At 37.5% G+C, this 25667-nt stretch overlaps 1 protein-coding gene across 1 annotated transcript; it reads left to right on the top strand.

Moving 5' to 3' along the window:
• The first annotated feature begins 1164 nt into the window (after positions 1-1164).
• dusp10 (dual specificity phosphatase 10) lies at positions 1165-25369 on the top strand. The gene is made up of 4 exons (XM_081379636.1): positions 1165-1385; positions 4063-4812; positions 19333-19701; positions 23437-25369. Exons 2-4 carry the CDS (start codon positions 4098-4100, stop codon positions 23700-23702), a joined length of 1350 nt encoding a protein of 449 aa, XP_081235762.1. The 5' UTR covers positions 1165-1385; positions 4063-4097; the 3' UTR covers positions 23703-25369.
• The last annotated feature ends 298 nt before the right edge of the window (positions 25370-25667 follow it).

Genomic DNA, 25667 nt, shown 5'->3' with positions numbered 1-25667 from the left:
TATTTTTTTACTTATATTTTTACTTTTTTTTTTTATTACAGTGCATGCACACTTGCATCTTGCCTCTTTAAAACCAGTTTGACCAAACTGTCTTCTGACTGGCTAAATTATACAGTAAATTCTCTTTCTTTTTTTATTTTATTTGAATGACTATTTTAATTTTCGTCTTTAGGTGTTGACGTAGGAAAAACCCTACAACATTTATATAATAATTTCATATATTTATTTATTTTTTAAACATGTTATCATCATTAATTCAGTGCATTCACACTTGCAACCTGTCTCTTTAAAACCAGTATGACCAAACTGTCTTCCAATTGGCTAAATTATACAGTAAAATCTCTCTTTTTTTATTTTATTTTTAATTACTTTTTTAATTTTCGCCTTTAGGTGTTGACGTAGGAAGAACCCTACAACATTTATATAATTATTTAATTGAATTAATTTATTTATTTAAACGGTATCATCATCATTTCAGTGCATTCACATTTGCGTCCTGTCTCTTTAAAACCAGTTTGACCAAACTGTTTTCTGATTGGCTAAATTATACAGTGAATTCTCTTTCTGTTTGTATTTTATTTTTAATGACCATTTTTGCCTTTAAAGTGTTAACATAAGGAAGAACCTTACAATGATAAATTTTATTATTTTAATTTTAATTTTCAAACTCTGTATTTTTATTAGTTTTATTACATCCCGTTTCTTTAAGACCAGTTTGACCAAACTGCCTTCTGATTGGCTTAATTATACAGTGATACAGTTATTATACAGTTCTGTTTGTATTTTATTTTTAATGACTATTTTAAGTTTTGCTTTTAAGGTGTTGACATAGAAAGGACCCCACGACACTATATGTTTTAGCATCTTAGCATTTGTCTGTTTTATGTTTCTCTCTTTTATGTATTTTATTTTTAATGACCATTTTAATTTTCGCCTTTAGGTGTTGAACCCTACAAAATGTATATAATTATTTGAATAATTTATTTTTAAACACTGTATGATCATTATTTCAGTGCATTCTCACTCGCCTCGTCCCGTCTCTTTAAACCGGCTTCACCGAACTGTCTCCTGATTGGCTGTCAATGACATCACCCTGCGCTTCCGCACGCGCCGCTCGCGCCGCTCGCGCTCCTCCTCTTTCTGGGCCATCAGCGCATGACTATCGTCAGTGCGGGGCTTCATTGGTTCAGGATCGTGTCAGTCTGAAGTGATACTAGTGCGGACCCGCTACAAACTCCAGCTACATCAGTGAGGAGAGAGCAAAGCAGGACGGGAGGAAAATGTTGCGGGTCTTTAGCGCCGGTACCGGCTGGACGGCTCAGACTGATCGATAACTCACCAAACACATCGGAAGAAACAAGACATTGCTGAGAAACGCGCTACATGTAAGTCTAATGCTCATATTTAACTATGAAGAGTTGTCTGAATTGCTGAGCACAAGAGCACACACAGTCCCACCCATAATATAGACATTAATGATGTGCTTTTAACTGTAGGAAACCTCATATGTGACAGAGATGCTTATAAAATGCCAGTTTCCCCTGAAATCAAACTTAATTTCCGTGCATTACTCGGTGTTATCATCATATCAGTCATGTGTGAGGCTGTAGTTGTGATGTCTTGACAGCTTCTGTGCTGTGCAAAGAAAATGATCTGCAAATTGCATGCATTGTCACCGCATGAAATAATGATGATGTCTAGCCATAGATGCAGAAGCTTTTCATATTTTATTCCCAGCACGTCCACATGCTGTGTTTGGGAATGGGCTGTGTGTGTGTGTGTGTGTGTGTGTGTGCTCTTTTGAATTTAATGGGGTCAGCTATTCGGTCTTGTACATTGAGGGTCTCATGCACTTTTGAGGATCCAGATTCAGAACATGTAGATTTCAGTGCAATACTTCATTCTCAGAAGTTCTGCACGTCTCCTGTCAGTGTTTCAGGTCATTTAAGTGTAAAACTCTTGACAGCCGTTCTGTAGGTTTCCCCTATAAATCAGTGCAGGTTCAGGCGGGCCTGATGAGGACAGGCTATAGGGGTGTCACAATATATCGCAATACAAAAATACAACAATATGTATAGTGGATAATTCACCCAAAATAAAAATAAAATCTGTGTGAGGGAAAAATTCAGGTTTTCAGAGATTTAGTGTCAGTACTACATTAAACTACAATATAATGTTCAATATAATGTATAATAATGCAGTGGGGGAATATTTGTGTGTCCTGATAATGCCAAATGTCTGTTACTTGTAAAAAGTGGTACATTATTTTAAATATATCTAGTCAGTGAAAGAGTGCATGTCTAAAATAATTCTGTATTTTCAGCTTCAGAATCATGAATGTTTTTATTCTGGTGTCACGTTTGTCCTGTGCTTTGGGTTTCCAGCACCAAGTCCAAGCCTATTAATTTTTTTTAGTTATTTTTTTTTAGTTATGTTTTTGGCCTTTTTGTGCCTTTACTGTATAGGACAGTAGAGATTTTTGACAGGAAAGTGAGGGGAACGGGATCAGCAAAGGACCTCGAGCTGGGAATCGAACTCTGGTCGCCAAAGACATATATATATCGGCGCTAACCGCGAGGCTATCGGCGCCGCAAACCTATTCATTTACACCCACAATGTAATACCAAATTTATCATTTTAATCAACAGTTCATTTTTTGTTAACCTTTTATTATATGTCTGTCAGAGTATCGCAATAATATCGTACCGTGATATGTATCGAATCGTGACATGAGTGTATCGTTACACCCAGGGTTTGAAATTAACGCCCGCTGAGTTACTTATGTTCACTCACTTTGCTGGGGAAGTTCATGTAAGCCAAATTGAGTTATTATGATATATTAAATACAGCGTATTGCGCAGAATCTGCTAATATCTGGCTTACTTGAACATGCCCGTCACTATGCAAACAATAACGGCGCGCTTGTTCATTTGCATTGAAGCAGTAGCGAAGATTAAAAAGCATTTGATTTACACAAAAGACTGTTATTTTCCTACATCTTTCTTTTTTTGTATTAGTTCTTTGTCCTGTATTGATCTGTCCACCTAAAATACAATTTTGGTGATGAGGATGAAAGAGGAAGGGAGGAGATGGATGACAGAATTTTGTTTGAATAAGAAATAAATCCAAAATGAAATCCAAATTTGATATATTTTACATATATAAAGCCTCTCTCTCTCTCTCTCTCTCTCTCTCTCTATATATATATATATATATATATATATATAGATAGATAGATAGATAGATAGATAGATAGCTATAGATACACTGCCGTTCACAAGTTTGGGGTCGCTAAGATTTTTAATGTTTTTAAAAGAGTTTCTTCTGCTCACCAAAGCTGTGTTTATTTGATTAAAAATACAGTAAAAATTGTGAAATATTATTCCAGTGTAAATCAGCTGTTTTCTACGTGAAAATATACTAAAGTGTAATTTATTCCTGTGATCAAAGCTGAATTTTTAGCATCATTACTCCAGTCTTCAGTGTCACATGATCCTTCAGAAATCACTCTAATATGATGATTTGATGCTCAAGAAACATTTCTGACTATTATCAGTGTTGAAAATAGTTCATATTTCTGTGGAAACCGTCATACATTTTATTTCTCAGGATTCTTTGATGAATAGAAAGTTCAAAAGAACAACAATTATTTGAAATAGAATCTTTTGTAACATTATAAATGGCTTTACTGTCACTTTTGATCAATTTAATGTGTCCTTGATGAATAGAAGTATTAATTTCTTTAACTTCTTTCCAAAAAAAAAAAAAAAATTCTTACTGACCCCAAACTAGTGAACGGTAGTGTATATACACCAACATACATACATATACACACACATATATGTACACACATATCTAAGATATGACGTAGTTAATCTTGTTTATTTCATCATCTTTTTTTCTTTTCCTTTCTTATTTTGGGCTAGTAGAAGTTCTGAAGTGGCCGGTAACTTAGAAATTTAGTAGCCAAATTGGCCTGTGAGTGAAAAAGTAAGTTTCTACCCCCCTAGTCCAAACAGTCCGTACCACGACGATGCATCTGATCTGTGTTGTGTTCCTCAGATCGTCTGGTCGTCTGAGTTCTCCGTGGTCTCTCCATGCCTCCGTCTCCTCTAGACGACAGGATTGTGGTGGCGCTGCCAAGGCCTTTACGCCCTCAGGACCTCGGACTGCGCCGGGACACCAGCTCCCTGGAAGAAGCCATCGAGGTGAAGATCCAGGACACCAAGCTTTCGTATATGCCCTCGTCCAGCGGCTCCACGCGCTCGCTGACGTGTGGATGCAGCAGTGCCAGCTGTTGCACCGTGACCACCTACGAGAAAGACGCTCGGGTCAGCGCCAGCAGTCCTAACTTAAACTCTGGCGTCGGTTATGGCGTTCACGTGCCGGTGGGACACGGGAGTGCGCCGAGTCTCACCTCAAGCTTGATTAGGGGAGGCATGCGGGTCATCCACCCTAACGAACTCGCTAAGAAGCTCACGCAATGCCCGCTGGGACACCCGATCGGCCCGGTTCCCGTCATCATCGACTGCCGACCGTTCACGGAGTTCAACAAGAGCCACATCCGAGGCGCCGTGCACATCAACTGCTCGGATAAGATCAGCCGTCGACGGCTCCAGCAGGGAAAGATCACGGTGTTGGATCTAATCTCCTGCCGGCACAGCAAAGACTCCTTCAAAGGGATTTTTTCGAAAGAGTTGGTGGTGTACGATGAAAGCACGGTGGATCCGGGCCGGTTGACTCCCTCGCAGGCCCTGCATGTGGTTCTGGAGTCGCTGAGGAGGGAAGGGAAGGACCCCGTCGTGCTTAAAGGTTAGTTGCTGATGTTGTTGAGAGAGTCATTCGATCATTCGAATGCTATTTCTTACAACATTTGAAAATCTTCTTAAAGGGACACTTCACCTAAAAATGAAAATTCTGTCAGTAATTACTCTCCCTCATGTTGTTCAACCCCGTCAGACTTTCGTTCATCTTCAGAACACAAATTAAGATATTTTTGATTAAATCTGAGCGCTGTCTCACTCCTCCATAGGCTTCTAGGTAATTGAAACTTGCCGGCCCAGAAAAGTTAGTAAAGACAATGTTAAAATAGTCCAAGTGACTACAGTGGCTCAACCTTAAGTTTATCAAGCGACGAGAATACTTTTTGTGTGCAAAAACCCCCAAAAATAACAACTTTAAGCCAGAAGCGTAGCACTTCTGGGTTGTACTTCAGAACGTAGGCTCACTATTGGCCGACGCTAGTCATGTGTGTGATGCTGGCCAATAGTGAGCCTACGTTCACTATGTGAACTCACTCAGAGAAACACAGATAGTTGAATAAAGTCGTTATTTTTGGCGGTTTTTGCATACAATTTTTACTGACAGAATTTTCATATTTGGGTGAACTGTCCCTTTAAAGGTAAGTTGCTGTTGTTGAGAGTGTCATTCGATCATTCGAATGCTATTTCTTCCGACATCTGAAAGTCTTATTAAAGGTTGTATCAGTGATTTCAGGCCCAAACATAAATGATCACATTCATCTAATCTTTCCTAACGATCCGCTGGCTGCCCGCCCCATAAGCAGGATGTCAAAAAACCGCGTCTCTGTAGGCAGCCTAGGCTCTGAGATCTGCACACAAAAACAATTGGTTTCACCAACCACTCAAAACCAAAACAAATAGTGTTCCAACCAATCACCGACAGGGGTGGGTGTTGTGAGGTTTTGCACTCGTGTTCTCCAACTTCGCGTGCAGCCGTGCACGAGCGCAAAACCTCACAACACCCACCCCTGTCGGTGATTGGTTGGAACACTATTTGTTTTGGCCTTTTTTGGGCCTGAAATAGCTGATACAACCTTTTAAAGGGATAGTTCACCTAAAAATTTTAATTCTGTCATTATTTGCTCACCCACAAAACCTGTATGAGTTTCTTCCTTCTGCTGAACACAGGAAGATATTGTGAAGAACCAAGAACTAAAGAGTTGTTGGACCCCATTGATCTCCATAGTAGAAACACAAAAAATAATAGAAATAGAAAATATCAAAATAGAAGAAAGAAACTCACACAGGTTTGGAACAACTCATTATTGGGTGAACTACCCCTTTAAGAAAGAAGTTTAGGATAAGAATGAGAATTTTAAGAACCTTCAAAAATAAAGAACCATTTTTTGTTTCCCAGAGAACTTTAAGTGAGCAGTTCTTAAAAGAACATTTTAAGAATCTTAAGAATCTTTTTTTCACTGTAAAGAACCTTTTGTGGAATGGAAAGATTCCATGGATGTAAAAAATTCTTCATGGAACCTACGATGCCAAAATAAAGAACCTAAGTGCAGTTCTTGAAAATTTTACATAATAAGTACCTCTTTTTTCTTTCTTTTTTTTTAAGAAGAGAACTGAAGACAATAGAGGATATCCTAACTTTAAGATGTAACTTACAATGTTTTTAAAGTAAATAATTTTCAGGAATTAAAATTCTTCTTAAGTTTTGTCTATATATTAGAACATTTTGTACTATTCCCCCAAACATTTCCTGTTCTCGTAAGTAAGGAAATAGCGGTAAAGAGGAATTCTGTTCATAAGAAATGTTTTGTTGAATCTAAGCCCTGCGTTTGTGGTGTCCTTTTACTTTCACAGACAGTCATTTGAGTCTTGCAGAACCAGAACTAGCTGAACTCTTCACTTCTAGAATGACTCGTTATTTAACGCCTACTTTTTGTTTCACTGGCATATGATCTACTTTTCGAACATCAATCTGTGCTCTCGGAGATGATGGCACCCTGTCAGACATGCCTCTGCTTGGAATTTTTTGAAGCAACGCTTTTGAATAATCAAATGGGATTTTTACATTATAAATTTTTTTGCGTAATCTTGGGTTTTCTTGTTGCATGTTTGCCACCGTTTAGCCTTGAATGTTTGTCTCCTACACTACCATTCAAACGTTTGGGGATATTTATATATAGATATAGATAGATAAAAAGAGAGAGACTGAGAGAGCATTAAATTGATCAAAAGTAACAGTAAGACATTTATAATATAACAAGTCACATAAATACTGTTCTTTTGAACTTTCTACTCATCAAAGAACCCTGGAAAAAAATGTATCACAGTTTCCACAAAAACATAAAGCTGTTTTTAACACTGATAATAATCATAAATGTTTCTTGAGCATCAAATCATCATATTAGACTGATTTCTGAAGGATCATGTGACACTGAAGACTGGAGTAATGATGCTGAAAATTCAGCTGATCACAGGAATAAATTACAGTTTAACATACATTCACATTAAAAAAACGGTTATTTTAAATTGTAATAATATTTCACAATTTTTACTTTATTTTTGATCTAATAAATGCAGCCTTGGTGAGCAGAAGAGACCTTTAAATGATATTGTGCCTTTTGCTTAATTGTATAATATGCGTCCTTACTCCAGTCTTCAGTGTCACATGATCCTCAAAGTGATGCTTTTTTTTCTCTTCTGTTTTCTGTGACATTGTAAAGCACATTGGTCAACTTGTGTTGTTTTAATTGTGCTATGTAAGGGATAATGTAGAGCGGTTTCGGGGTTGTATTCGCTTTAACAACCGCCTCGCTCTATATTATCCCGCTTATTACATGGCTACCTACCAAATAAATCAATAATTTGACACAAAATATTGATTTAAAACGGAGTTTATTGATTTAAAAACAATTGTATTGCTTCCGCTAAAGAAAATAGTCCGTTCCTTCTCTACGGTTAGAATCCTGCGTCCATAGCAACGCTTTGTTTTTCATGGCAACGGTGCGTTATACTTCGCAACGTCTGTTATCAAGAATTATACCATGGTCTGGGTGAATACTCGGGCCGTTTCTCAATATGCGTTCTTGTCTGTACTTGCGTTCTTGTGGACTTGTGAAACGTCATCAGTCGCTGCCCAAGTACCGTCCCAATACACAAGTTTGCAATTTGGCAAGAACGGTTAAAAATCCCGGAAGTGTTCTTGACACGCCCATTTTACCGAGGATGCATAGGTTGGTAACTTCTGTGAACTTGACGGCAGAAATATCCCAGCATTCATTTCTGCATTCGAGGAATGAGAGGTCAATACAGCAAGTCGTTTTTCTACAATTTCGTACGCCATTTCATCACTAAATTCACTTCTGAGAACATTTGATGCGAGAAATCAACTGTGTACGTTAGATTTCAAATATTGGCATTTTTCGAAAATGCGCTCAAACGTTTTCGGAAGTGAGAATCTCCAGCGTAGGTAGCTTTATTGTTATGAATATACATAGTGTACAGTTGTAGAGTAATCCCTTGAGCTGAGGGTAGGCTTGGGCGATAAAGCCTGGCTGTTACCGTCAATAATTCTCGTTATGTTTGGGCACTGCAGACGGCGTCTGTGCGGAGGTATTATTGCGCAATACCAGCAAGAACACATCGTCTCAAACTGTCAGCAGCGTTCTGTGTGCTCGTCACCTTGTGAGTTCATTCTTCCAAGAACAACTAGCAAGAGCGTTCTCCTCAAGAACACAAGTCCGTTCTTTGCATTCTTGGTTTTGAGAAACACCCTCGATTCTGATTGGCTGCTGGGTGTCCGTTAAAAAGTATAAATTGGACACCTAGGAAAGGCGTCCCGTCAATTTGCCTGATGACAGTTACATTTACATTTTACATTTATTCATTTAGCTGACGCTTTTATCCAAAGCGACTTACAATTGCTATACATGTCAGAGGTCGCACGCCTCTGGAGCAACTAGGGGTTAAGTGTCTTGCTCAGGGACACATTGGTGTCTCACAGTGGATTCGAACCCGGGTCTCTCACACCAAAGGCATGTGTCTTATCCACTGCGCCACCACCACCCCATCACCTATGTTCTAAACATAGACTGTAAAAAAATATGGACAAAGCGTCTGTGACGTCACCCATAGACTTTCTGAAGAACGGGTTTGAAGCCGTTTATGGGGGGTATGGGCGGCGCCATCTTGGAAAATCTTGGGAAATGCTAACCCCGCCCACCTTCTAACGCAGCGCGCGTCACTCAGCTCGCTCTGCTACTCCGGTTATATTTCAGGCAATGAACTATTTTTTTTACAGTCTATGGCAACGAAATATGTTATAAAACACCATACTAACTCTTTTCGTTTTCATTTAAAGAAATCTTAAACATTATAGCCACACAAATGTGGTTCACGCAACGCATATTGATTATATTCAACTGCACATAACGTTTGCCTATTTATGAAAAACAAAACAAAATATAACACAAATCTGCCTCTTTTCATTTTAAATATAATATAAAAATATTAAACATTTTATGGTCCAGGCAATATGTGCATTTGTACTAAACAACAGATTTTGCAGTAAACAACATATCATCTTCGTTGTATTAAAATGACAAAACTCAACCCAGTCTCTTTTTGTTAAATTTCAGTTTTATCAATGTTAGCCATTATAAAAGTATAAGTAAATATAGTATAAGAAGCTATACAAATAAAGCAAACAATTCATTCAAACATACAAAGTCAGCGCGAGTTTAACCATACATCGTGAAGTTAAATAGCTTATAAAGTTATGAAACTTCCCCTCAGCCAAAACGATTGCCCAGGGAAAAAAATATAGATTCACGAGACCAAAAATCGCCCATTAGATATACACAAGATGAATTATATCTCCTGTTTAACCATACAGAGACGCCAGAGTCCGCGGCATTGGCGGCAAACCTTAGAACGTCAAGCCGATGAAAGACCGTTCCAGGCGGGGTACATCGCGCCGAGCGCCCGGTCATCGCTGGATCAACTGGATAAAATTTTCATAAATCTTTAAATAAACCACAGATTTGAGCTTTAAACAACTACATTCTCGCCTGAAAAACTCTTAAAACTACATTTCATGATACAGAAACAGTAGTATTATATGTCAACTGTATTAAAAAATGGCGCTTCTTGTTGTCATTCTCCGTGGCGCTGCCTTGTCAGCTGTCAATCAAGCTGTCAATCAAAGTTAACCACGCCCTTATTGTCATACATTTTATATCTAAATACGATCTAAACTAACGAGTTAGAAAAAAATTCACTACCCTCGCCGTTGTCAGGCACTCGGAACCTATCGAAAAATACAATAAAAGTCCATGGGACCAACCTGTAAAGACATGAATTTATGCTGTGAAAACGGACATTTTAACATGGGGGCTATGGACATTTGCTCCCTTTTGGGACCTTCCCCTAGCGGATTTTCGATGTATTGCAGTTTTTCGCACTTCCGGGTAGGCTTCATTTTTCAGATCAGAATGTTGCCGCTTGGGGTTCTAAATGATTGCGCTGGCTCAAACTCACTGATCAACTGCTGCGGTCGGGTCGCTGTGGCCACGTTGCTTGGCAACGCCTGTATACGGGAGATATTAAATAGTGCGCTCGACTTAATAAATAAAAAACCCCACGATTTTTACTCTAAAACACATTAAAGTATTATTAATTGATTTAAATATTTCTTTCTTTCGTAAGTAACCATGGTATAAGCGGGTTAATGCCCTTCGAGGTGTCCATTATCAGGTTTTAATGGACTTCGGCGGAGGCAACCGTCCGACGCGCAGCGCACGCCTCGCCGTCGTCCATTAAAACCTGATAATGGACACCTCGTCGGGCATTAACCCTGACATAACACACCGCATTCTACATTAGAATTCAACCAAGCCATGTAATATATAAAAATACAGTTGCTATTGCTATTTGATTGATCTTGTTGCGTTAATGTAGAACGCTTAATGGTCTGCTATAATCAACACAGGAGCCAGACAGTACAGTAGATCGGTTACATCTACTCTTGTGTGTCGAGCATTTGCATGTCCTGATCTCTCGCTGCGAGGGCCATGTGCTCCCGTGATCTCTGTTAGCAGCGCTTCAGTCTGTTGCCGTGTTTGTCCTGGTTTGGCTGGTGTGGAGAGTCCAGGGACGGTGGCAGAGCGGTTCTGTCTTCTGACGACTTATTGAAAACCTTATAGATCTGCTCCTTAACCCAGTGCTGTATGCATACAGAGAGAGAATCATAAGTGCATTATTTTAAGGTATATTAAGGTAGGGAGCAACATGAGGGCTTTTATAAGTTACTGTGTTTTGGCCAAATTGTTCATATCTGTTGTTGCACATTAAATAATCCCAGAAGGCAATGCGTGACGAAATCCAAGATGGCAATGCAATTTTATTTATATAGCACTATTCACTATTACCAGAGTTGACCATAAACACAAGGATAAAAATACAAAGCAGTAAAGCGTAACATAGCATAATAAACATGCGGCAAATATGGACAAGAGTGCTTCAGCCAGAATTAAAAACCTTATCAATTGATAGATTAGCTTTATGATGATAGATGAGTCCATAGAAAGGTCACACAGAAATATTTGCTTTCATTCAGTTGGTTTGTATCCTTATTTTTTACAAATAAAACAACAATTTAATTGCATATGTATTGTTCCAGATCGGCTCTATCTCAGCTGCTATAGGCAGATCACAGGTTTTGGAGCGGAGCTGATGTGCCAGCGTGTGTGTGTGTGTGTGTGTGTGTGTGTGTGTGCAGACATTAGGACTCCAGAGAGCGAGGACTCTGTCGACTTCTAAGGCAACAGCCTGAAATTGAATCTTGAAAGTGACTTATTTGGAACGTTCTTCATAGGCTTCAACTTAAGACACAGTGCTAAGCTAAGCTATTGACACAGTGCTCTAATTCTCTAACAAAATGACCTAAAATGCAGTGTAAGTGGCTTTGGATAGAAGTGTCTGCCAAATGCAAACTGTTATGGTGTGTTATGTTGTGTTATGTTATGTTATGTTATGTTATGTTATGTTATGTTATGTTATGTTATGTTATGTTATGTTGTGCCGTGTTGTGTCATGTTATATGTTGTCATGTCATGTTTGTTGTTATGTCATGCTTGTTGTTATTTATGTTATGCTTTATAATTTATAATACCTAATTTAGTAATATATAATGTTGCATTTTTTATTATATAGTAATATGATAATTAATAATGTTATAATTATGGAGATTATATAATAAAATTATAAGATATTATAATACCTTATTTTATATTTATTATATAAATGTGTTTGTGTATTTTATATTATATAGTAGTGTGTATATATAGTAATTTAATATAATTAAGAAGTTATAGTATAATAGTAGTATTATAGTATAATTAATCAAATTAATAATTAATATTATACATATTATAAAATGGAAATTAACATTGTTATATTATACAATTCTAAGATGTAATTGTACTCATTATAGTTTCTAATACCTAATTTAATTATATGTAATGCTGTATTTTATATTATATAGTAATATTATAATGAATTATGTTATAATTATGGAGAGGATATATATTATAAAATTATAAGCTATTGTTATAATACCTCATTTAATTATATATAATATTGTAGAATAGTAATATTATATCATAATTAATAATGTTATAATTAATTATTAGATTATATTTTATAAAATTGTATGATGTAATTATGCCTAATTTAATTACATATTTAATTATTAATTATTTTATATGAATAATTCTGTAAATTAGTTTGTGACAGCACATGTAAGCACTGAGTTTCTCTCGAATGAATTGCTTCACTGAGCTTCTCGCACTGCATTCTGGGATGGCTCTCTCTGGGAAGGTTACATGCGATGCTAATCACCTCTTTCATTCTCGTTCGCTGTGTGCGTGTTATCGAGCAAATCACGGCTCTTGCAGAACACTTGAAGATAACAGCGGTGTGTGTGTGAGACTGAAACACCACGGATTTAATAATTCCTCCATCAGTCAAGATAAGAAGATCTTGGGAATTTTCATTTTAGGTCTTGAACTTTCAGAAGGGTTTAAAAACAGAGAAAAGATCTCAGTAAAACGCGACTTTGCTGTTTGTAATCATTCAACACATCATGTGGCGTTTGCCAGTTTGTGAATGACAGACTTTCAGAACATCTGAGCAACCAAATGTTGCTTGTGTAATGCAATGCTGTATCCATGCAGACATTTGGCAGTGTGTGTGTGTTTTCTAATGGAGCGTGCTGTGGCTTCATGCTCTAATAACTATTGCTCATTGAGGATAATCATTTGAACAAACCCCTCATCTTAAAGGAAAATGATGTAAAATTCATATTGAACATATATATGTCTGCAGTGTGTGAACAAAACCACCATTTTGTGGTAAAATCCCTTCCGCCCATTTGTTATTTGCCTCATAAATCATAAGCAGTGATGTCACATTGCACAGGCCCCGCCCACCACTGCTGACAGACTCCGCCCTATTAGCATAAACCCCGCCCCTCAGTGAGCTGTACACCGTCCGCCATGTTTATCTCCTCGCCAGAGCATTTAACAGCTGTTTTTCTTTTGTTGTTTGATTCATTTTAACAGCATGAATGGCAGTAGGTACTGTGTATTATATTATATTATATTATATTATATTATATTATATTATATTATATTATATTATATTATATTATATTATATTATATCATATTATATCATATTATATTATATTATGCTGCTTTAATACACATCTAATATACACATGTGATTCTTTTCCCTGCTGTTTATGTTCACAGATATAACTGGCTGTGTTTACACTAGAAAACCAGACATCAGAAGTTTAGACTGATATGGCTTTAAAACGCATGCAGATAATAAACGTTCATGATTATAAAGAACTACAATGTCACATGAGCATGAACGTGATCGAGATTATAATCAAAACCAAACAGATGTGTTCGTTTTTGGCAGAGTATCCGAGGCATGAGCTGTACAGGCTCCGCCCTCTTCTGTAAAGGGGGCGGAGCAGCAGCTCATTTGCATTTAAAGAGACATGCACAAAAACAGCATGTTTTTCCTTTCACTCTAAAATGGCCATTTATATAATGTATTTATACATTAATGTATTTATATCATTAATATATAATAAATGATCTGTGGGGTATTTTCTCTGGGGACACCTATAACTTATATTACATCTTGTAAAAAGGGGCATAATAGGTCACCTTTAAAGTGTAACTGAAGAATTTCAGCCCGCTTTGTATTGTTACAGTGTCGGCATTATATGTAAATGAACAATGTTTACTCGTTCTCCGTGTTAACTGGACTGAGAAATTTACATTTACTTGTCAGCAAAAAACTTTTGACAGCTCAGGGGCTTTTGTGAAAACTCAACTCTCGAATCCCCGACCACAGACAGTCAGATCGACAGAGGGTTATTAACAGAACAGTTATTGTAAAAGGTATGTGTATCACTCTTTAAACAGCATCATAGTGAACATGGACCTCTATGGCAACAGATTTCTATGCATGGGGAAGAACTGACAGAACGGTAAAGATGCGTTTTCGTGGATCGGCTGAGTACAGGTTTTAACCTCTCTCAACCACTTCCAGAGGCAGACGAAAGCGCATTAGACCGGATTGCTTTCGTAGTGTTTAAACAGCCACAAAAGACCAACTTCTCTCCTCTTACTGAACTAATGTGTGAACATTACGGGAAGAGCTCTAGCCAGACGGGATTTAAACTCTGTCGGATGGAGACTCAAGTTTGGTTTGAAGATGAAAAACGTACCAAACACAAGCCCCTTTCACACAGAGATTCCGGAAAATACACGGATAAAGTTACACAGGATTTGACCTGGGTTCGTTTGATTTTGGTTCATTCACACTGCCAGTGATTTTCCAGAATGAGAGAGTGCGTTCACACACAACCCGAAAAAACCCCGTAAAGACACGTGACATTGATGTGACTTTAATGTCTCAACAGCGTCTTAAGTTTGCTTATGAGCTGCGATCTCTCTCTCTCTCTCTCTCTCTCTCTCTCTCTCTCTCTCTCTCGAGAAACCACACTTGTGCATTTTTTTCTCTGATTCGATCATAAACTTGCGCATTACGTACCGTTTCACAGCTGGCTTCAGCGTCATCACTACGACACGGCATTATTACGGCTTTTGTTCACACAGCGCGCGTTCCGGGACTGAACACGGCAATGTTACTAGGTCCCCAATCCGGCATCAATCCGGGTCGTGTTTGCGTTCACACAGAAGGCACTCTAGCAATTTGCAGGCAATTTCCCGGGTTCAAAGCGCTGTGTGAAAGGGGCTACAATGTTCTCTCTCCATTCCTAGTGTCTAAGGGTTTGGTCCGGATTTTCTGACTTTTCAGTTTGATCCGAATCAAAATTACAGGTGTGAATCCTCCCCCGGACCACGATCCGGAGCAAACAGACGAAATATGGTCAGACGAAAAGAGGTAGTCTCAGTCCGGATCAAACTGAACAAAGGTTTGGTTCGTTTCTAGTGTGAACGCATTTTCTGTATGGTTCGGACTTTCAGAACATTTACCGGAAGTTCTGGTGGTTCCCGCATAGCCTAAACAACTGAAGAGGAATATTTATGTGCAGTCCTGCCCACAGCGTTTCTTCCAGCTGACACACACACACACACACACACACACACACACACACGGACATATTTGTCCTGCCGGCAACGATGAAATGTTTGCACAACGAGGACGTTCATTTGGCGAATGTGAACTCGCCTCGAGTATAGCTGGAGCTGCTGGGAGTGATGCCGTAATAATAACAGTATAGTGGCAACGATATGCGTCTGTTCAAGTTTCCCGCCGAACTGACATCACGCTGACGTCAGACGCACGTCCGTTTACAAGCCAATCAATGTCGAGATGCAGCCCATATAGATGATGACGACAGGACGCGAGTGTGTCACGTACAGTTCTTTAGTGCGCTCACATAATTGCACTGTGAAACCAAACCAAAACTTACTGAATGTATACAGTGTGTCAAAACATGAACTTTGGTGTGAAAACACCCTAACACACACACTCAGCGTTCGGCTGGTCTTTCGGCTGTCAGAGCAGAAACTAAAGCTGATGCTCTCCGTGACGTCTCCAGTCATGTTCATGTGTAAACTGCCCGAGCTTTTTTCCTCCATTAGAACGAAAGATCTGGAAAAAATCCATACATTTACTCGCCCATAGACCCTCCCCTCGAAGAAATCAGGACAGAAGTGATTGAAAGTGGACAAAAGAGACGGATTAAAACACTAAAATGTGTCTCCCTCATCTACGACTGAAACGCATCTGAACACCAGAAGGCCTCAGGTTCTTTGCAGGCTTTATCCGCTGCCTACAACTCCCTGGATCCTCCACTGAAACTGAAAGTAACTCACTCCCGCTAAACGTTTACTCGACTGTGAACAATGCAAGTCGACGCCATTATAACGAAAAGTTTGCTAAGAAGTATTTCCTACTAAAGCAAGGCAGTGTTAGACTCTGGTCAAGCGTATCCATAGCAGACTGGTGGGCGTGGCCTTGGACGACGCAACATGCCCAGTGCATTATGGGTGTTGAAGTTTTCTTACCTATATAGTAAAAGGGTAGCAGTCAGGTAGCAGATTACTTTTTTTTTTTTTTTTTTTTACCTTTCCACTGTATAGGCGGACAAGTTTAATGGAAAGCCCATTTTGTCAGTGGTGAAGTTCTTTAAGTATTACCTTACATTATAGCTAATGATAAAGCTTAAGTATTGGAATAGCTTACATGTTAGGGACGCTGACTCTGTACATGTTTTTAAAATACAACTTAAGACACATTAGTTTGCCATGGCGTATTCTTCTTTCTGGTGATAATTTTTAATAATTGTTTTTACTATTGTCTTTTTACTGAGATGATGTAAAGCACATTGGTCAACATGTGTTGTTTAATAGAATAAAAGTGGCATTGACATTATTGAGGAATATCACTTGCAAACTTCCTTTGCCAGGCAGAATTTTTAGTTTAGAGGTTTTGAAAGATTTGAGTCTTAGTGCTTTTCAGATAAACTTGGATAGGAGATCTTTTTCAGTCTGGCTCTTTTAGAAACGATATCAGTGGGTTTCTAAAAATGAACTTGAGAGTTGAAGGTGCTTTCCTGCATGCGGTTAATGAGAGATTGTGTCACCGCAGGAACCCCCTTCAGTCCCAGTGTAGTGATAATCAGACACGTCTGCTGTTGATGATGAAGATGAGGATGAGGAGGATGATGATGAATGAGAGGCAGGTTAACAGGTGCGACAGGTTTCACATTTGACTAACTGAAATTTAACAGACTATAACTTCACACCCTTTATTCATCTGATGTACGTTAGCGGAGGGAGCGCAGATGTCCAGTATGACAGGTTAAACATTTATTAGAAGCGTGTTTGCTTGTTTGCTGATGTTTGTTCTTTGTCATGCGTTACAGCTGTTGTTTGCTGAGAGCTCAGGGGTTTCCAGCCAGTATGAACGCTTATAAACATAACTTGGAAAATGGAGATTATAATATATCATAAATTATCATTTTAATAATTATAATTTATTATACCTAATATTTATTGTTGTGTTTTATATTGTATAGCAACATCATAATTTATATTTAATAATATTATAATTAAATGCTATAATATTAATTATACAATGTAATTATAATTATATAATATAAATGACAATTTATAATTTTTAATTACTTATCGCAAAACGTCTGGTAAATGCTTTAATTGTAAATGCAAATTATAGAAATTTATATTATAAAATGGAAATAGAGATATTATATTATGTTATATTATATACTTATATAATACTAATAAATAATACCTAATATAATGTTGTATTCTATAGTATTATATACTCATTATTGAGTATTATAAAATGGAAATGGAGATTAAATTAGATTGTTATAAAATACATAATTATTATATACAAATTCTTATCTGAAATGTCTAATAATAATGTATAATGTAGCAATATTATAATTTATATTTAATAATATCATAAATAATATAATAAGTATATAACGCAATTATAATTATATAATATTAATTAGAATTAATAATGTTTTAAATAATTATCGCTTTGTTTAAAAGTGTCTGCTAAATGCTTAAATGTAAATTATAGAGATTATATTATAAAATGGAAATAGAGATTATATTATGTGATATTATATACTTATAATAATAATAATTTATAATATATATATATATATGCAATTTCTGTCATTTTTATCCATGTTTCTTAAATGTGAATTTATGACCTAATATAACATGTGATATGCACTGATGGTCTCGGGAGATACTATTATTCATTCATGCAAATAAGACAGATCTGTCACAAGATCTGGAATTTATTCAACCTGAAATGCAAATTGCATGCAAATTTTTGTGGGCGTGCGTGTGTGTGTGTGTCTGTGTGTCTGTGTGTGTGTGTGTGTGTGTGTGTGTCAGTGTGTGTCACCTGACCTCAAAAACAGGACACATCTCTTATGATGAGAAAAATGAGCACACAACTGCCTAGACTTTTATAGACGGTTGCTACTGTACATTAAAATAAATGAGGACAGAATTTAAACACTATAATAAGCGAATTAAAGTGTCATGCTTCTACAAGGAGATTTAATTTTGATATATCAGCTATAGTTTAGAGTTGCTCTCTTTTGGTGTTGTGTAGTGATGTTCAGTGTTGGGGGAAACTCATTACATGTAACCTGACATATAACCTTACTTTTTCAAGTAACTAGTAAAGTAACACATTACTTTTAAGATTTACAACAAAAATTACTTTTTCAAATAAGAAACACAAGTTACTTTGTTTTCACATATATTGACTGACAGCTCTCCTGTCCTCGTGTTGAGACAAATCGAAGTGAGGAAGTGTTGTGTGTGTGTGGAAACATGGTTATTGTAGTTCTAGACTAAATGTGAGTGTGCATTTACTCATGTCACTTGCACAAAAAAAGATTCAATATTCCTCAAAATGAATAAAATCACTGAAATGACGAATCAGAATATGTAAACATCCAATAACTAAATATGTTAAATAAAACATACATTTCTATGCATCATTTAATCTCACTTTATTGACCACGGTACTTGCTTGCAAAAATGATGATATAGAGTTTAGATAATAGATTTTTTGGTTTTATTGGTAAAGTAAGTGTTAAACTTTTTTCTCCTATCCAGAACGGCTGAAAGGTTTGTTTGAGCGGCGCCCTCTACTGTACACGCGTGAATTTGCATTTCTTTCAGCCTTAGGCTTATTATTTAACTTTTGGTGTGAAATGGCCCAAAAATATACCTTTTTTGATATAAAAACAAGCACAGTCCAGGTGAAAAAAAAGTAACGTAACACATTACTTTTCTAAAAAAGTAACTAAGTAAAGCAATTAGTTACTTTTTGAGGGAGTAACGCAATATTGTTACACATTACTTTTCAAAGTAACTTTCCCCAACACTGGTGATGTTTGCATTTTATGTTTTTTGAACCCAACCAATGAAACTAATGAATGTTTTTGCATTGGTCTCTTATAGGAGGCCTTTCCGGGTTCCGGCAGAACCACGATGATCTGTGTGAGCACTCGCTTCACCTGGAGGAAGGACCGGACGGCAGTACCGCGATGGGCCTGTCGGGGGCGCTACCTCATTCCCTGCCCTCCACACCTGACATCGAGAACGCAGAGCTGACGGCCATCCTGCCCTTCCTTTACCTGGGCAACGAGCGCGACGCTCAAGACCTGGAGCAGATGCAGCGCTTGGACATCGGCTTCATCCTGAACGTCACCACACACCTGCCGCTCTACCACTACGAGCTCGGCCTCTTCAACTACAAGCGCTTCCCCGCCACCGACAGCAACAAGCAGAACCTGCGCCAGTACTTCGAGGAGGCTTTCGAGTTCATAGGTATGATGATTAGAGAGAAGAGCGGGGGGGATCTCATGAAACGTGACGAGAACATGTTCGGCTCATATTTCAGCGCCAAAGTCAACAGGAGAAAGAGGAATTAAACTTTACTCGAACAAAATCAAGCCTTTTTTTTAAGACTAATAAGCCTCAATATATATATATATATATATATATATACATATACATACACACACACACATATACACACCACACATATAATAATATATATATAAAACCCTCAATATATGTATATATATATAATTTACATTTACATTTACATTTACATTTAGTCATTTAGCAGACGCTTTTATCCAAAGCGACTTACAAATTAGGACTAAATAAGCGAGTCATCTAAAAGAGGCAAAAACAACAACAACAACGCAAGGAGTGCTCAAAATACGAAGTTCAGACATTATTCAGAGTAGCATAAGCCTGATAAGTGATGTTTCAAAGGGAAAGGAATTTTTTTTTTTTTTTTTTTTTTTTTTTTTTTTTTTTATGAGGTTAAGTGCTCACGGAAGAGATGGGTTTTCAGCTGTCTTTTGAATGTTGTCAGGGATTCTGCTTTCCGGATGAGGGAGGGGAGTGCGTTCCACCAGCATGGAACTGTGAATGAGAATGTTCTGGAGAGTGATTTTGTGGCTCTCTGTGATGGAACCACGAGGCGTCGCTCGTTTTCCGATCGTAGGCGTCTGGTAGGGATGTAGGCTTGTAGGAGTGAGTGAAAGTAGGAGGGAGCTGAGCCTGTGACAGATCTGTAAGCAAGCGTCAATGCCTTGAACTTGATGCGAGCAGCGAGAGGTAGCCAGTGCAGAGAGATGAACAGTGGAGTGACGTGTGCCCTCTTGGGCTCGTTGAAGACAAGGCGAGCTGCAGCATTCTGGATCAACTGTAGGGGTTTTGTTGCACATGCTGGAAGTCCAGCCAGAAGAGCATTACAGTAGTCAAGCCTAGAAATGACCAGGGCCTGGACGAGAAGTTGTGTTGCATGCTCAGTTAGGAAAGGCCTGATCTTCCTGATGTTGTGCAGTGCAAACCTGCATGATCGAGCTGTCTTTGAAATGTGATCTGTGAAGGTCAGCTGGTCATCAAACGTTACTCCAAGGTTTCTGACCGACCTTGATGGGGTGATTGATGATGACTCTAGCTGGATGGTGTAGTCGTGCTGTAGAGACGGATTGGCAGGGAGGACGAGAAGCTCAGTCTTTGCCAGGTTGAGCTGCAGGTGATGTTCCTTCATCCATGTCGAGATGTCCGCCAGACAGCTTGATATCCGTGCAGCTACTGTGGGATCATCTGGTTGAAACGAGAGGAGGAGCTGTGTGTCATCAGCATAGCAGTGGTAGGAGAAGCCGTGTGCCTGTATGATGTGTCCCAGTGATGTGGTGTAGATGGAGAAGAGGAGGGGACCAAGAACTGAACCCTGGGGAACCCCTGTGGTCAGCTGATGTGCTCTGGATACCTCGCCTCTCCATGCGACCCTGAAGGACCTACCTGTGAGATAGGACTCGAACCAGTGGAGAGGAGTTCCTGTGATGCCCAGTGCTGAGAGGCTGGACATAAGGATCTGATGATTCACAGTGTCGAAGGCAGCAGACAGATCCAGGAGAATGAGGACTGAAGATTTGGAAGCAGCTTTTGCGATCCGTAGGGCTTCTGTGACTGACAGTAGTGCAGTCTCAGTTGAATGCCCTTTCTTGAAGCCAGATTGGTTGACATCTAGCTGGTTGTTTAGAGACAAGAAGGATGTTACTTGGTTGAAAACAGCTCTTTCAAGTGTTTTCGCAATGAATGGTAGAAGAGAGATAGGTCTGTAATTCTCTACTTAAGTCTCAAATTATGCACAAATATTATACATAATATACTTTCAAATTGAAAATTAGAATTTATATATATATATATAAATTATAAAAATTATATAATATAATTGTAATAAAACCTTATACTATTAAAACATTATAATTAAAAGCATTATAATTTACAATTTATCTGTAACTATATTTTTATTATATATATATATATATATATATATACACAAGTTCTTATTAAATATTACAATATATAAGCTATATAAGATAATTAAAATATAATACATATTTATAATTAATTGTTTGAAAAAAATTTGTATTTAATTAATTATAAAAATAATAGTAAAAAAAAATAATAATAATAATAATTATATATATATATATATATATATATATATATATATATATATATATATATATAAACACATTATATACAATTAATAATTAATGTATATCAACTAAATAAATTATAATAAAATTGTAAATGTTTCCCTTGTTTCACGAACTAATATGTACACCTATATATATATATATATATATATATATATATATATATATATATATATATATATATATATATATATATATATATATTAGAGGTGGGCATAGATTAATTTTTTTAATCTAGATTAATCTAGATTAATTTTGAAATTAATCTAGATTAATCTAGATTAAAATGGCTCATTTGAATTCTGCCAAAGACATTCAGAATATGTGTGCTACCCAAATAATGACTATAAAAGTAAGTCTTTGAGAATGGGTTTCTCAAGTCAGGTGGCGCATTAGACCAGGGGCTCATCTCCTGTTTCCAAAATGCATCCCAAACTGCTTGAGAAAGCTGTTCTACTCACTGTAAAAGGTTACTACTGTACTGTTACCGTCCGTAGGCAACATTAGGTAGGCCTAGGCCTATGTTATTATCAACTACTAGCGATGTTGCCTAAAATCCATATTGTGATATACATTGCAGCCTCTTGCGATAACGATATTATAATAAAACCATTTCAGAACAGGTTACACAGACCCTGCTAAACAACTGCTAAATGTATTTTTTTTTAAAGGGTGTATGTAGTTTTGAGAACATATATTGTGCAAAACTGTAAGTATACAACATAATTTTGCAGATAAATAAAATGTAAGTACACAAGCTGCAGAGACTTAAGTAGGTCTAATGTTTATTATGGCTTGGAGCTTATGAAACCCCAAATTTAAAATTAGAATATTGTCTAACTGATGTCTTTTCAGTTAAAAAGAAACACAACAACGATTCTTAAAATCGGGCGCAGACAGAGATTATGTTCTACACCACTCAGATATATTGGGAATAATACGCGCGCGCTGGAATACAGTGATATGTTTCGTTTTGAATTTGAGGTGGTAGAACGGATAAGTCACGTTTTAACTTACCGAACTGTTACCTCACACACTCTGATATAGTTTGCTGCTGCTCGTTGCACCGATCTTTTTCACCAGTTTTCACTTTCAGCTGTGTTACAGTGTTTACTTAAGATGACGACGAATATGATGCGTTGCAGCCGGGTGTTCCGCGGGTAGATTGCGTCATCATAGCTTGTGTAGCTTGAGCCAGCTCCGAACCCAACTTGGAGAATAGATTAACGGCGATATTTTTTTTATTGCGCGATAAGAGTCTCGCGTTAACGCAGCGCGTTAACGCCGATAACGGCCCACCACTAATATATATATATATATATATATATATATATATATACATACACACAAGTAAAAGGGAGACTTTAGAGAGCAGAGGCATTAGTGACTTGATAAATGGTTTAGTAACTGAAATATTTCTGGCATTTTCCTAAAAGCCAGTGACGGTGGAGATTACGGTTCAACACAACAGCTCCATCATGTCTGATGTCTTGATTTCTGCTCAAGCTCATTCTGGTGTGTTTTCTGTCCACAGAAGAGGCTCGTCAGGCCGGCCGAGGACTCCTCATTCACTGCCAGGCCGGTGTGTCTCGATCCGCCACCATCGTCATCGCTTACCTGATGAAACACACCTGGATGACCATGACTGACGCCTACAAGTTCGTCAAATCCCGGCGGCCCATCATCTCGCCAAACCTCAACTTCATGGGTCAGCTTTTAGAATTTGAAGAAGACCTGAATAACGGCGTTACTCCACGTATACTCACGCCCAAACTCACCGGCGTCGAGACCGTCGTATAGGATCTCCTATTCCCACATGGAATATGCTCTCGTAGCCATTTTAGACACTCTTCTGGACGAGGATTCGGAGACTTGCATGAGGAAAACGACCCGTCCTGTGAGTGTTCAGCCAAACACTGTGTTGAGGTCACTTTTGATGGCTCTTGGCCACTGGTGCTGGCTAAAGCCCCCAGAGGAGTCTGGGAAATCAAGGCTTGTATCATTCTTCGAAATCTATTTTTATACAGGAGAGCGATTACAGCACTGTGCAATAATCAACAACCGGGTGTGTGATGATGTGTATATAACGATACGATACTGAGACTTCCGGCCCACCTGGTTAGACGTGCTTCTTTTGTGTTTTTGTCACAGATCTTTTCATTTAAGTTCAGTTTAGATGCACTGATTTTCTTCTTTATGACATTTAAAATAGTCACCAGTAGGGATGCACCGATATGAACATTTTGGCCGATACCGATAACCGATAATTCTTTGTTTAAAAGCCGATAACCAAGAATTCTTTATATTTAAAAGCCGATAACCAAGAATGATAACCAAGAATTCTGTTTAAAAGCCGCTAACCGATAATTCTTTGTTTAAAAGCCGATAACCGATAATTCTTTGTTTAAAAGCCGATAACCGATAATTCTTTATATTTAAAAGCCGATAACCGATAATTCTTTATATTTAAAAGCCGATAACCGATAATTCTTTGTTTAAAAGCCGATAACTGATAATTCTTTATATTTAAAAGCTGATAACCAAGAATTCTTTGTTTAAAAGCCGATAACCGATAATTCTTTGTTTAAAAGCCGATAACCGATAATTCTTTATATTTAAAAGCCGATAACCGATAATTCTTTGTTTAAAAGTCGATAACCGATAATTCTTTATATTTAAAAGCCGATAACCATGCAACAACCCCTTTGTTTTTAGGTGTTACACTGAGGAGGTTCAACAGAAATTTGACCAGTACTGAAAAATAAAACCAATTCATTCAACAAATATTCCGTTTTCCCTTTTTTATTCCATAAGTGCATACTATATAATTCCTTCAACAATAAACAAATATACTGAAGCAAACAGTCTTTATCTCTGAGGTGGTGTGACAAAATAATAAATGAAACTTAACGTCAATGTCCAGTCTTTAGATGAGCAGAGATGATGATGAGATGAGATGAGTTTAAATCCACAAGGTTATTTGATAGCGACGCAATGATATACTCCAATAATTCAAAATGAAGGTGAGGTGAAGTTAGTCAACGGCTACAGTATGGTAACCCACAGATCCCTAAGTCTCGTTTCTCAGAGATCTATAGCGGATCCTCCAAACATAGTGCAATTGAGCACAACAAGAGTTGTGTTGGTCCAATGATGATAATGACTGATAATGAAAATTCCTTTTTACCAAAGAAAGCAAAACATAACATCAGACATTATTCATTTCAAATACATCAATATACAGTTAAACAATACTCACATTTGAGCATAAACTCTACGAGTTCTCAGAAATGGACTTCCAACAGCTAGCAGGTAGCATAAAAGTTAACCATGAGGTTTCCTTCTACGAAACTGAACTGACTTGTTCATGGGTTTTACAGGTTTATATTTGGTAGCCCTCTAGCACTAGTGCCCCCTAGCGGCTTGTAGTTAAACCCAGATACTCATTTTCATTCAATAGCCAGAGGAAAACAATAAAAAACACAGGTAACGTTTTATACTGTTACAACCAAGAATGCTTTGTTTAAAAGCCGATAACCGATAATTCTTTATATTTAAAAGCCGATAACCAAGAATTCTTTGTTTGAAAGCCGATAACCGATAATTCTTTGTTTAAAAGCCGATAACCGATAATTCTTTATATTTAAAAGCCGATAACCGATAATTCTTTATATTTAAAAGCTGATAAACGAGAATTCTTTATATTTAAAAGCCGATTACTGAGAATTCTTTGTTTAAAAGCCGATAACTGAGAATTCTTTATAT

The sequence above is a fragment of the Scardinius erythrophthalmus genome (genome assembly GCF_964197995.2).
Source record: "Scardinius erythrophthalmus genome assembly, chromosome: 11".
Taxonomy (NCBI): domain Eukaryota; kingdom Metazoa; phylum Chordata; class Actinopteri; order Cypriniformes; family Leuciscidae; genus Scardinius; species Scardinius erythrophthalmus.
Note: the sequence above shows the minus strand (reverse complement) of the source record. Positions and strands in the feature narration are given on the sequence as shown.

Coding starts and splice junctions, on each gene's coding strand:
- dusp10 (XM_081379636.1), top strand. CDS start 4,098: ATGCCTCCGTCTCCTCTAGACGACAGGATTGTGGTGGCGCTGCCAAGG. Junction 4,813..19,332: donor GGACCCCGTCGTGCTTAAAG/GTTAGTTGCTGA, acceptor GGTCTCTTATAG/GAGGCCTTTCCGGGTTCCGG. Junction 19,702..23,436: donor GGAGGCTTTCGAGTTCATAG/GTATGATGATTA, acceptor TTCTGTCCACAG/AAGAGGCTCGTCAGGCCGGC.